This window comes from Geotrypetes seraphini, chromosome 4, assembly GCF_902459505.1.
Source record: "Geotrypetes seraphini chromosome 4, aGeoSer1.1, whole genome shotgun sequence".
NCBI classification, from domain to species: domain Eukaryota; kingdom Metazoa; phylum Chordata; class Amphibia; order Gymnophiona; family Dermophiidae; genus Geotrypetes; species Geotrypetes seraphini.
In genome coordinates, this window is record NC_047087.1 from 318,957,967 (window position 1) to 318,972,191 (window position 14,225).

The 14,225-nt window shown below is 46.3% G+C and overlaps 1 protein-coding gene across 1 annotated transcript in view; it reads right to left on the reverse strand.

The window, feature by feature from the left end:
• Positions 1-3,777: 3,777 nt before the first annotated feature.
• SFXN4 (sideroflexin 4) overlaps positions 3,778-14,225 on the reverse strand; it is a 69,030-nt gene continuing 58,582 nt past the window's right edge. The window contains exons 12-14 of the mRNA XM_033941986.1: positions 13,938-14,023; positions 10,312-10,429; positions 3,778-4,401 (exon numbers count right to left, since the gene is read on the reverse strand). Coding sequence (XP_033797877.1) covers positions 4,324-4,401; positions 10,312-10,429; positions 13,938-14,023 — 282 coding nt within the window. The 3' untranslated portion in view covers positions 3,778-4,323. The remainder of the gene's footprint in view (positions 4,402-10,311; positions 10,430-13,937; positions 14,024-14,225) is intronic.

A 14,225-nucleotide genomic window follows, 5' to 3' on the forward strand; every position in this document is an offset into this window, starting at 1 on the left:
TGGGTATCGGAGTGGGCTCTGCACACATTCAATGCCTCTCCCACCCCTCCTGACATTTCTGCTGTCAGCTGGGAAGAAAATGGAGGGAGGAGAGTCTAAGCATATGAGTCAGAATTTAGGCCAGATGCACTAAACTGAGTCAGTAATACCGCATGGGTCTGCGGTAGAGAATGACACAGGGACCGTTTGTCACCGCAGTAAATCCGCAGGAATGGAGACAAGACCTTTTACCGCCCCGTGGGAGCAGTGAAAAGTCTTACTCCTGTGATAAAAACAATTGCGCCCATGTCAGACTCAGCATCTTCTCCCCAGCTCCTCTTGCACCTATTTTACCCTCAGGAGCCAGCCATGCCACGATGAAGACAGAAGGAACCTAAAACCAAAGCCTGAGACCAATGTGATTTGAAGAATAAAATTACCAGACAACAAAAAGAAAAAAAATAAATTTATTTTATATTTTGTAATTAGAATATTTCAGATTTGAAATATGTTTCCTGCTAGAGATGATATTAGACATAACTGGGGACCGCAAAGTCCAGGCTGTGCTTCTTTAGCTTCCAGCTGGCTTAGGGCTCTCTCTATGACCAGGAGGTAGTTGCCCTAATTGCAAGCCCCTAACACTATTCCTGTCATGTGTGACTGCAGTATTCTGTTAGCTTGATTTTTCTATGTAGCATTCTGTAGTAATTTGATTTGTTCAGTTTTCATTATAGTGAAGGGGATATTTGTGAAAGGGGAGGGAGACAAGGGTTTTGTTGAACCTTGCTCTATTTTATTTGTGCTTATAAAATGATAATTGTCAGAGGAGAAGCTTCCGCCTACACACACGCGACTTCAGGGCGGCACAGGCTTCACCGGCATCAGTTTCTTTTCTAAAGCGCCACAAAGGTAAGGGGGAGGGAGGGAAGTGGCTGTGCGCCTTCCCTCCCTTAAGTTTCTTTATGCCTTGAAGGTAAGGGGGAGGGAGGGAGATTCTCGGGCCGCTGAAGGGCGGGGAGGTGGCGAGAGGGAAGGGTGGATGCTGCGGGGATGGGGCGGTGAAGGGGATGGTGGTCCGTTGACGAGGCAGTGACGGGGACAGATTTTTTTGCGGTGACATCATATTCACATGACAGCAGTAGACTATGCAAATGTGGGGTACAAATGAGGGTGGTGCTGTATAAGTTCTAGCTCAGCCCTATCAATATTTTTAATCATCAGAAATGTTAGTCTTCTCTCATTGCCCTCATCTTTTCGCTGCTCTCTCTTATATATTGTATGCTGTTAATGGGGATGCATAAGACACACATTTACATCCCTGCTATTGTACAAACTGTATTTATGGTATGAATATTATATTTATTTCAGGCTGAATATTGGTAAGATGGGTAAGTGACTGCATCGATCACTCTACTAGTTTACATGGCATTTCAATGGCATGGTCAGATCAGAGAATGAGCAATCGTTCCTAAACCAGACATTAGTGCATCTGGGCCTGTGTCAGTTTGACCCCTGTAGAGACTTCTACAGCAGCTTAGGCTGAGGTGGTGGTGGGGAATTGGAGTCCCTGCTCCCTTGAGCTAATGTACACAGCAGCTTGAAGGAAGTGAAAGAAATCATGTCAGGTGTTTGTTTTTCTTTTCACGATATATGGTGGAAATGTCCAACAGAAAGCGGTGGTTGGGGTGGTGAGATCCCTTCCCTGCCCACGGCAGTGTCACCCTTTGACATCACTACCTAGGCTCAGGTCCCAGAAATGACATTGGAGAGAGCATCGATGCCGATGCAGGCAGCAATCTTGAACTGGAGAAGTGAAAAAGGCAAGGGGCGCACAGCGAGGAGAGCGAGTGTGTGGGGGGGTTCCACACCCTTAGAAAGATGGCACCCCTTACACCACCACTGCGAGGAACAATGAAGGACAGTACACATCTCACATTTCTCTACCTTAACCTGCGAGTGGTCACGTAGGCAAAAAACAAACACATCTCTCCCCCCTGCTGAGCATGTTGCAAATGGGCATAAAAGTACATTTTTCCTTTAAGAACTTTACTGATAACAGTAATTTCTAGTGTGTGTTGTTCCTTTTTTATTTTATCATTCATGAATACTAGATAATATAAACATATAAATGCCCTCTCAGGGTTTCTGGGTCTTACTGTGTCTTTGTCAGGTAGAAACCGACATTTTGGCCATCATGCTGTGGCTTTCTTCAGGGTATGCTCTGAAGGCTGCAGTGTGACTTTGGAAATAGTGGGTTCACTGACCTGATTGGGAACAGGGCAGTCCACTAATCTGAATTTTGGCGGGAAAGTCAGATGGTCAAAAATTTGAATTATATTGTGAAAATCCATAGAATGGAAAAGTCTCTGGTAGGTTTCAAGATGTTCTCTCAGGGTTTCCACAGCTGGCATTGTGAATGTTGCAAGTTTCTGGGTCTCGCTACATCTTTATCGGGTAGAAACCAGCGTTTCAGCCACCATGCTATGGCTTTCTTCAGGGTATGTGCTGAAGGCTGCAGTGTGACTGTGGAAAAGAAGCCCTGAATTGGCTTCAAGAAAAAGCTTTATCAAGCTCATTGACAAAAAATAAGATTTAATTGGGAAATAGGCACCTAGCACCAATGTAGGCAGGCAGAGGTTGTGGGTTCAAATCCCACCCTGCTCCTTGTGACGCTGGGCAAGTCACTTAACCTCCCCCTTGCCCCAGGTCCATTAGAAAGATTGTGAGCCCACCAGGACAAGAAAAAATGCTTCCATACCTGAAGCATTCTGAGCTCCCTGGGCGAATGGTATAGTAGGTTGTTAAAACCCTGGCCTACATTACAGGGACCTAAATTTTAAGTTAGGTACCAGTAGGGTTACTAACGTCCTCTTTTTAGAGGACTGTCCAGGTGTCTGGAGGGCTTTTCAAAACCCATCACTTTGTCCGTGTTTTGAAAAGCTGTGGAGATCAGGACCGATCCTTGAGTGCATCTGTGACATGGTGACATCACATGCATGCGTGCAATGTCACCAGGTTGCATCTGCGGGCCCAAAGAGAGAGAGGGTTTGTGTGGGGCTGGGGGCAGAATAGGGCGGGGAATTTCTGTAATGGGTGCTCAAGTCATAGCATGAAGATAAGCTACAGCATGAGCTATGGCTTTTTGTGCTGGAGTTGGCACCATGGAAAAGGACAGGACAGTGCGAAGCAAGCCTGGAACCTTACTTGACCAGGGTGGAAACGAGCCTACAGCGACCACACAAGCAAGCAGAGAAGAGGCACAGTCTTTGTCCCAAGACGCTCTTTAAGGGTGGTGTCCTGAACCATCCAGCTCACGGGGACATTTTCCTAGAGTTCAGGCAGGCTGCCACATGATGGGAGGTGCCCAAGCCTCAGTAGAATCCATCCTTTTCACACAGCCTGGGCATTTTTTAGACCTACTTTAGGACAGGCCATACAGAAGGGACCATCATCGTAGGCTTCCTGTTCCAGTTCTTGCCCAGCCACTCTGGTTTTCAAGGTATCCACTCTGCATATGCAGGAAAGAACTTGTGTATACATTGCCTCCAGCGGCTGCAATCTCTCCCATCGATATTCACAGCGGAGATCCTGAAAACGGGACTGGCTGGGTTGAGAATCCTTGCTGTACAGGTAGGGACTCATAAAAGTCCTGACGAGACCAGAGGGAAGAACAGGCCTTGCACATTCTTGCTCTGCTGATTAATAGTTAAAAGTCTTTAGGATTTAAAAAGGAAAAAATTAAGAGATAGCAGCGAGTTCTGGCCAGATAGATAATGCAGAGTGAGAGAAGAAAAGAGCTAGCATGGTCGAGTAGCACAGCTACCATAATTTATTTCTAAAATTGTTATATCCTGTCTTTCTCCAAACAATCTCCACATACATAATTAGTTTAAAATACCATTGTACCATTGAACAAAAAGTATCCGTTAGAACTGGGTAGTTAATAAACACATTAGGCCTCTCTTTAACCTAAACATGTTTCCTGGCCTTTTCCAGATGTTTTTTACACTCCAGGAGATCTAATCCATTCTGACGCTGTTTGATGACATCAGCAGTAGTGGCTTTACGCATAGAGAAAGCCTGAATACAGCACAGACAGCGAGGGAGGACCTGGACCTGGTGATGAGAGAGCGCATCCAATTCCTTTCACAAAAGGTCCCTTACGTGAAACAGGAAAGGAGCAACAAAGAAAAGAAACACACCAGCTGTTTTCTAAATACCGTAAAGAGCAGAGTTTCTGGCTGTATGATAAGAGAACAGGGGCTCTCGGGCCACTGTTGGTTTCCTGCTGTAAATGAGCGAGGGCAGGCTCCCAGGTCTGGATATGAGTCCCAAGAAAGGAGGTTACAGGCCTCGATTGTAGAAGAGCTCAGTTTCCTCAGTAGATAACTGGATTTCTTCTTCGAGGTCAGTGCGCAGGATCTGAAACATACAGGGAAAACCAGCTAGTACACTCCAAGGCTGATCTGTCTGGGAAGGACACAGCATAGCATTAAAGGGGGGACAACAAAAACCTAGGAGAAGGCAGGCTAATCACAAATTGAGTAGGCTTTATGAAGAGAGTCACCACTAAAGTCAAGAATTGGTGAGTAAGTTGGCGTGGGTTTGTTTTTTTTGAGATATTAGTATAGTGTGTTTAAAATAAAGTACCAGATGGACCCTCACAAACACAAATTACTTTTACAGATGTGTAAAGCAATAAAACAAGCTTTATTAGTCATTAATGCTGGACTATTACACAGGATTGTGTGTCTCCAGGGTGCAGAGCCCCTTCTAACACACCGACTTCCCCTACTGGGTCAAACACGTACAAAGACCAATCCAGATGGTCTGTTTGTCATTTACAAATTGTGTTTGAAAAGATTAAAAACTAGGGGTGAGACACCAGGATCGTTGAGGGCCGTAACCAAGACACGTTTTCAACATTTTCACAAACAATCTGCATGGAAGCAGTATATAGAAATCAATCTTATGTGCAGTCATTGTGGAAACCTTGAAAACCCGACTAGCTTGTGGCCATCGAGGACCATAGCTGCCCGCTCCTGTTATAGATCCAGAAACTCTTGCATGCATACTCAGAGAAACAAGCCAAATGGCCCATCCGCTATCCCCTCCTCTCCCTGAGAGATGCCATGTGCTTGTCCCACACTTTCTTGAATTCAGACAGTCTTTGTCGCCATTACCTCTACTGGAAGACTATTCCATGCATCTACCACCGTTTTAGTACAAAAATTTATTTTCTTAGTTTACTCCCGAGATTAATACTTCTTTTCATCCTAAGCCCTCTCATTCCGGAGCTTCCTTACAAATGAGATTCGCTTCATGTGCATTTATGCCACATAGGTATTTAAACGTCTCTATTGTATCTTACCTCTCCCATCTTTCCTCCAAAATATATATAGTGAGAGCTTTGCCTGTCATTTTAATAGCCTTCCTCTGGTTCGACTCCATCCTTTTTATATCTTTTTAAAGGTGCGGCCTCCAGAATCGTACACAATATTCTAAATGAAGTCTCACCAAAGTCTTATACAGGGGAATTAATACCTCCTTTTTCCTACTGGCCATGCCTCTCCCTATGCAACCTAGCTTCCTTCTAGCTTTTGCCGTCACCTTTTCAACATGTTTGGCCACCTTAAGATCATCATATACAGTCACATCCACGTCCCGCTCTTCAGTCGTGTACATAAGTTCTTCACCCCCTAAACTGTACAGTTCCTTCAAGTTTTAGTCACGGAGCATTGGGATGCTCCTGAAGGCTCATTAAAGGTAGCCAAGACAATGGCTAGGCTGTTTCCTTGGCAAAGGAGTGTCAGCGGCTGTTCACTCAGACTAAGGTGAATTCCTTAGTAGCGCCGGAAACCAAATGCACGTCCCTTCCAAATGAAGGAGGCATGGTATTAAAGAATATACAGGATCAGAGTGGATGTTATCCTTAAAAGACAGTTTGAAACACTGGCTTTGGGAATCAAAGCGGCTGCAGCAGCCTTTTCAACACACTTCTCACACCGTTGAACCAAATTCTTTATTCATTGGAAAAAAATTGTTTTTGGTTATGCCTTCAGCCAGGAATGCACCGTTTCTTTGACATCATCGCTTCCAAATCTTTGTCCTTTCAAATCGTCCTTTAGGGGTCCAAACACATGATAACCAGAGGAAGCAAGATCAAGGCTGTATAGAGGATGCCGCCTGTACGATCTGAAATCTCAATCTCTGGTTGGTGTTGAGTGTTGCAGCGGCCGTGTGAGGGCGTGCTTTATCATGAAGGAGAAGAACGCTTTTAGACAAAAGTCCTCTGCGATGGCTCCGTAACTTTGGCTTCGGGTCCTTCTCCACCAAAGAAGTGGTGCATTCCTGGCCAAAGGCACAACCAAAAACATGTTTTTCCCATGGAATAAAGAAGTTGGTGCAATGATGTCAGAAGTGTGTTGAAAAGGAGGGTTATTATGTAGAAAAATAACATATCATTTGTTTCTCTAATTGAATTATATATCTCACTATATTCAATTTAATTTGCTGTTACTTTTTGAAACACCCTCATAGTTTAAACCCTCCTCAGCAGGTTAGCCAGTCTGCTTCTGAAGATACTTCTTCCCTTCGTTGATAGATGCACACCATCCCTGCTCAGCAGCCCTTGGAAAATCATCAAGGTAGCCAAAACGCTCTAGACAACACCATCCACGTAGCCATGCATTCATCTCCAGGACGCAAGCTTCTCTGACCTTTATCCTCGGTAGGGAGAATTGATGAGAACAGCACTTGCCTGCTTCACCTTCTCTCCCAGAGCCACAAAGTCACTTTTGATACGTTCGGAGGGGTACTTCACAGTATCATTAGTGCCAACTTGGATGAGTAGCATCGGATAATAGTCATTAGGCTTGATGAGTCTCGGCAACCTCTCCGTAACATCTTGAATTTTGGCACCAGGCAGACAGCACACCTCCTGGGACATAATGTCTGGTCTGCAGATGGATGCCTCTGTACCCATCAGAAGGGAATCGCCAACCACTACTCTCTTTCATCTCCTAGTGGTCACAGATCCAGAAACCTTTGGGATTTCAAGCTTTGGTTCTTCTCTCCTTTGGATGCTCTCACCTCTTCCACTTCTAAGGCTGTATACCAGTTCTTCAGTTCAAGGGTAGGTGAAGTCACAGTATTGATCCTGCAGGGTTTCATAACCCGAGTCCAGCTGTTCTCCATCAGCATGGCTTCTTTCTCACTGCTGGAAATCTTTGATGCCTCATGAAGCATTTAATCAATGTATCTCTCGTTGTCACAGATGCTTCTCAGCCTTGCCACCTTCTCTCTCTGTTCCTGCACTTCCTTCATGAGGAATTCAAGCTGAAGACAGCTTGCACATGGAACCACCCCCTCCGCTTGGGTAAGATTTTCTGTCTGCACAGAGTCAGAAGCTGTAACCTGTAACCAGCCATACTGTGGTTGCAGAAGTGCATGCACCTAATGAAAGAAAAAAAGAGAAAACAGAAAAAAATCCTTTTCCCAAGTCTGACTGCCAGCAGGTAGGATATTCCAGAGGGAGTTTTTCTTCCCCTTAGCAGATCCTCATTCAGCATCTTTTCAGGATAAGGAGCTTTCCTTGGTTACATCAAGGTGTTACCTAGGTCTCAAGAAATGGAGAGGCCTGCCCTCCCACCCCCCTGGTGTTGTATTACAGACTAATAATAATTTATTCTTGTATACCGCCAAAGCCATAATAGTTGATGTCAGGTCAAAAGCGCGCTGGGACAAAGGCGCGAGCAGACAACTGAGCGCCGCGCAGAGGCGCGCGCCAAAGAAAAAGACTGTTTTTAGGGGCTACAATGGGGGTGTGGGGGGGAAACCCCACTTTACTTAATACAGATTGCGCCGCGTTGTGGGGGGTTTGGGGGGTTGTAACCCCCCACATTTTACTGAAAACTTAACTTTTTCCCTGTTTTTAGGGAAAAAGTTATGTTTTCACTCCAAACCCCCCCACAACGCCGCCACGATATGTATTAAGTAAAGTGGGGGGGCTCCCCAACAAACCCCCCGTCGCAGCCCCTAAAAACAGTCTTTTTCTTCGGCGCACGCCTCCATCTTGCGCTCAGTTGTCGGCGCGCGCCTTTGTCTTCTGCGTTACTGTCTATGAACCATAATAGTTCGAGGCAGTTTACAATGAGAAGTATTGGACAATCAGTGAAAAAAATACAATACAAATCATCAGAAATACATACAAGATAAAAGGATAAAAAATTAAAACAATACAGTGGTGCCTCGCATAACGGACGCCTCGCACAGCGAACGCTGCGCACAACGAACTTTATGTCTTGATCCGTACAACGAACTTCGTTTCACACAACGAAGTCGCCCGAGCTGCATCCTTCCGCGCAGGCACTGCGCTTAACTGCCCTCTCTCCGCCTGGTTCCCTCTTGCCCCCCCCCGACTCCCCGACACGATCGGGGCAAAAAGGAGCCCAAGCCCTCTTGCCCCGCCGATTCCCCAACTCCCCACACAATATCGGGCCAGGAGGGAGCCCAAGTCCTCCTGGCCACGGCGACCCCCTAACCCCACCCTGCACTACATTACGGGCAGGAGGGATCCCAGGCCCTCCTGCCCTCGACGCAAACCCCCCCTCCCCCCAACGACCGCCCCCCCAAGAACCTCCGACCGCCCCCCCAGCCGACCCGCGACCCCCCTGGCCGACCCCCACGACACCCCCAACCCCCTTCCCCGTACCTTTCTGTAGTTGGCCGGACAGACGGGAGCCAAACCCGCCTGTCCGGCAGGCAGCCATCGACGGAATGAGGCCGGATTGGCCCATCCGTCCCAAAGCTCCGCCTACTGGTGGGGCCTAAGGCGCCTGGGCCAATCAGAATAGGCCCGGGAGCCTTAGGTCCCTCCTGGGGGTGGGGCCTGAGGCACATGGGCCCAACCCGACCATGTGCCTCAGGCCCTGCCCCCAGGAGGGACCTAAGGCTCCCGGGCCTATTCTGATTGGCCCAGGCGCCTTAGGCCCCACCAGTAGGCGGAGCTTTGGGACGGATGGGCCAATCCGGCCTCATTCCGTCGATGGCTGCCTGCCGGACAGGCGGGTTTGGCTCCCGTCTGTCCGGCCAACTACAGAAAGGTACGGGGAAGGGGGGTGGGGGTGTCGTGGGGGTCGGCCAGGGGGGTCGCGGGTCGGCTGGGGGGGCGGTCGGAGGTTCTTGGGGGGGGGCGGTCGTTGGGGGGAGGGGGGGTTTGCGTCGAGGGCAGGAGGGCCTGGGATCCCTCCTGCCCGTAATGTAGTGCAGGGTGGGGTTAGGGGGTCGCCGTGGCCAGGAGGACTTGGGCTCCCTCCTGGCCCGATATTGTCGGGGAGTTGGGGAATCGGCGGTGCAAGAGGGCTTGGGCTCCCTTTTGCCCCGATCGTGTCGGGGAGTCGGGGGGGCGGGAGGGCTTGAGCTCCCTCTTGCCCCGATCGTGTCGGGGAGTCGGGGGGGGGCAAGAGGGCTTGAGCTCCCTCTTGCCCCGATCGTGTCGGGGAGTCGGGGGGGGGGGCAAGAGGGCTTGAGCTCCCTCTTGCCCCGATCGTGTCGGGGAGTCGGGGGGGCAAGAGGGCTTGAGCTCCCTCTTGCCCCGATCGTGTCGGGGGTGCCAGGGACCACACGGAGTCACCCACCGTACCACCCGATTCGGGTAAGCGCAGGTATCGGTGGGTGGCTTATTTGCGGGGGGGTGCCTTATTTTACATTTTTTTCTAAAAAGGGGGGGCTGTCTTATTTGATGGCCCTGCCTTATCATCGGGGAAACACGGTAGAAAAAAAAAAAAAATGAACAGTTAAGTCCCAGTTTTTGCCGCTGAGACTCTGCCCTCTCACTGTAAAATTAGACTCTACTTAGTCTGTCTTTAAATTTAAAAAATGTGTGTTGTTTTAAAAAACAATTATGTTTTTAGATGTATCTAAATAAAAATAATAACCAAAAATTTATCTTTTTTTATGTCATCTTAGCATATTTTATGCTACAGAACGAATTATTTTTTTTAACATGTATTGTTATGGGAAAACGCGTTTCACACAACGAACGTTTCACATAACAAACTTGCTCCCGGAACGGATTAAGTTCGTTGTGTGAGGCACCACTGTAAATCATTAGGTTACAAATCGATCAAACAGCTAATTTTACTAATTTTCTAAAATAAAATAAGATGGAGCACATGTAATAATATTACTCAGCCAGTCATTCATTTTACCTGCCTGAAATGCTTCAGAAGATGGGACCTACTTTGATTTCAGCTAGGTAACGCAACACTGCCTTTTCCAGGGAAGTTGGAAAGTAGATCTCAGAGAGCCCAAGCCTCTTCTGCTACTCACCGTCCCAATCTGTGGAAAGAGGCTGAATGACACCGGAATCATCATTCCAAAGGTGATGACAGCAGCGATGTGTCTGATAGGCGTTAAAATAACAGAACTCTTCTGTATAAACCGGATTCTGCATAACAGAAAAGAAAAAGGTTCATGGGCTGTGTGTGTGATGTGCATGCCAGTTCCAGCTTGGAACAGAAAGTGCAGTGATTTCTGGACTCGGATCACAGAAACCTGGACCCCACTTGCTACACTGGAAAGTTGTAAGCTACAGAATTTTCTTTCCACTGTTCATAAAAAAACATGCTTTTCCAAAAAGACATCAAACTGTAATATAAAGCAAACTCTAAAAGTCTACAAAAGACTAGTACAAACACTCATTCTCCTCAATAAGTCTGAACTGTGGACTTTCCAGGACCTCATCCAGTTTATATTCAAGTGCAGACTAGAACCGTCCTTCTGCGCCATCTCTCAACCTCAATAGATTAAAAAGCTTTTCCTGGAGCAAACAGGAAATCTGGTGGGGACAGAGATAATCTACAAGTCAGAGACCCCTTGCTTGCTTTTTAGTTCTACAGCAATGGTTCTCAACTTTTCTTCTGTAGAAACACTCGATGAAGTTACATGGAAATACTTTTAAAACCAATAGGAGGAAATATTTTTTTCACTGAAAGAATTGTTAAGCTCTGGAACATATTGCCAGAGGTTGTGGTAAGAGTGGATAGCGTAGCTGGCTTTAAGAAAGGTTTGGACAATTTTCTAGAAGAAAAGTCCGTAGTCTGTTATTGAGAAAGACATGGAGGAAGTCACTGCTTGCTCTAGAGATCGGTAACATGGAATGTTGCTACACCTTGGGTTTGGCTAGGTACTAGCATCCTGGAATGGCCACCGTGAGAACGGGCTACTGGGCTTAATGGACCATTGGTCTTACCTAGTAAGGCTATTCTTATGTTCTTAGGATGTTGTCAGCATAACAGAAGTTACTATTATCAAAATCTTAGATAATGGTAGTGAGTGGACTAAGGAAAATTTTAAAGAGCGGGGGGGGGGGACAAAAACTGGTCTTGAGGAACGCTACAGGAAACAGGATGAAAGGAAGTAGTAGAAAAGCCAAAGTAGACACAGAAGGAAGGAAGAAAATCAATGAAGGACTTGGGCACCCAGGTTGAGTTCTTTAAGACAGAAAAAGGGAATGGTCTAGCAAGTCAAAAGTAGTTGACAGATCAAAGGAAACAGCAAAAGCGGACTTTCCTATATCTAAGGAGCAGCACACTTCACCAAGTAGGGCTGGAATGATGGGCTCACTGCTGTGATTTTGGTGAGGGTGAAATCCATTAGTCCTAGCAATGAAGTCCCAGATTTGGAGTGAACCATCTTCTTGACTAACTTAGAAAGTAAGGGAAGGCTGGGCTTTTGCATAATGGGATGAACAAACTGTTGTTCCAAAAACTGAGGACACTGCTAGAGGGCAACCAAGAATCGATATGGAGGTAAATCAAGGTCCAGCTCTCTGATTAAGCAAGAGGGAAAAGGATTCAAGTCACAAATAAACTCTGACCTCCTCAAGACTTAAGAGAATCTGGGATGGTAAGTTAAAGGCAGAACAACGCAGAGAATCGTGCTCAGAGGTGAAGGAATTAGGATGATTGCATAGAGTAGGGGTTCTCAACTTAGTCCTCAGGATACACAAATCCAGTCTGGTTTTCAACATATCCATATCGTCGACATGACATGTTCTCAGTAATGGCCCCGCAACTATGGAATACCTTACCTCATCATAAAAGAGAAGAAAATGACTTAAGTCGCTTTTAATCTTTAACTATGCTTAAAGTTCGTTTTAGTCCTTTCTTATTTTTTACTTTCCCCCTCCCTATTGTCCTCTCCATTCATGTCTTCTCCTATATTCTAATAAATACAATTGTAGCTCTGCCCTTCTTACCTTATGTATCTGTTAGTCTGTAAGTCTGTCAGTTAAACCCATTATATTTAATGACTAAATTGGTATATGCTTATACCTTTTTAAATTTGTAAACCGCTTAGTAAAGTAAATAAGCGATTCATCAAGTCAAAATAAAACTTGAAACTTGAATATGCATGAGATAAATTTGCATGAACTGCCTCCACTGTACGCAAATCTACCTCACGCATATTCACTGCAGGCATCTTGAAAAGCTGACTGGTTGGGACTGAGTTGCGAACCTCTGCTGAAAAATGAGGCATGAAGGGAGGAAGCCTGTGTGATTCTGGAGTTGAAGGAGCATGCAAGATCAGAGACAGAGGGCTCTTGGGGGTAAGATGATGCTGAAACTGTGCTAAGGGAAGTTAATTCCCTAATAACTGGAAAAACAAAGCTTCTTAGGCTGGTTAGAACTGCTTGCTAGGTTGGTGTAACATAAGGTTACCATACATCCGGGAAAACCCAGACAGATTTTCCAGAACCAGGCAGTTTGTCCGGGTTTGGGAAATCCCCAATGAGCTCTGGCCGTATCTGTAGGGCATCTGTGCATGCTCCAGGCCCTCCAGACGCAGAAGAATAGAGGTTTGTGGAGGCAAGGTAGTACATAAGAACCTAAGAATAGCCTTACTGGGTCAGACCAAAGGTCCATCAAGCTCAATAGCCCGTTCCCACAGTGGCCAATCCAGGTCCCTAGTACCTGGCCAAAACCCAAAAAGTAACAATATTCTATGCTACTTTTCTTCCAGGAAATTGTCCATACCTTTCTTAAAACCAGCTAGGCTATCCGCTCTAGGAGGCTGAACTGGGAGAGGCTGGGGTGGAGCCAAAGGCAAAACTGGGTAGGGCCATGTGTCCCGATTTTTACAGCCCGAAAAATGGTAACACTAGTGTAACAAGATTTCGTTGCCCACCTGACACTGGATTTATCTAGTCTGCTGTTGAGACAGACATAGGGGAAGCCACAGCTTGCCCTGGATCAGTGAAAATAAACTGAAAAATCCTCTGGAATAATGTTACGTGCTTCCAGAACTGTTTAGGGTGGAATGAATAAACTGGTAGCATGGAATGCTGCTACTATTTAGGTTTTTGCCAGCTACTTGTGGACTTGGACTGGCCTCTGTGAAGACGGGATACTGGGCTGGATGGACCATTGGTCTGACCCAGGAAGGCTATTCTTATGTTTCTACGGAAGACCTTTTCTTTCTCTATATTCACTCAACATGCCTTGTCTGCTGCCTCAGGAGGCAAAGACTGGAATGGCACCAAGGATGGGATCTACTGGCGGATCAAAGATTAGTTGGAAGGGGGACACTGGCATCAAGAGTTGAGTTATGTCTGCTTCCAGATGATGAATTGTTTCTCAGGAGGAAAGACTGAGGGAAGGAAAGCCAAGGAATCAAAGTGAAATTTGCTGAGAACAGTGGGGGAAGGGTTGGGAAATTAAGATAATGAGAAGGAAATGTTGGGAAAAGAGGACAAAACAGGAGTGAAATTAGTGTTTTCCTTTCCTTCCCCGACAATCACTTACAGTCAGGGCATTCCCCCAGACCAGCTCACAGGAAAACACAACAACACAATCTGACCCACCCATCACACAGACCAATACACCACCCACCGCAACTCTCCAGCTCCCAGGACAATTTTATCGTTTTTGTCTTTTTGATCAGGAATTCCTCACCTCTGTAAAACATGTGTAAGCAGATTTGGAACTAGCACCGTTGTCCCAATCAAGGATGCTCTGGATATTGAAGTTTCTTTGACAGCCTGAAGTTTGAAATTAAAAAAACAATGAATTGCTCAATTTCCTTCTGGTTCTTAGAAACAGTTCACTTAGTCTGCCCAGTATGGCAACCCTCCCGCTCCTCAGGCTTTGGTTAGGGCTTTCACAGCCACTCTGTACAGGCTAGCCTGTTCCCTTCCCCCATCTTTACCCTTTTTCCCTTTCTTGCATCTTCCTTATCTCCAT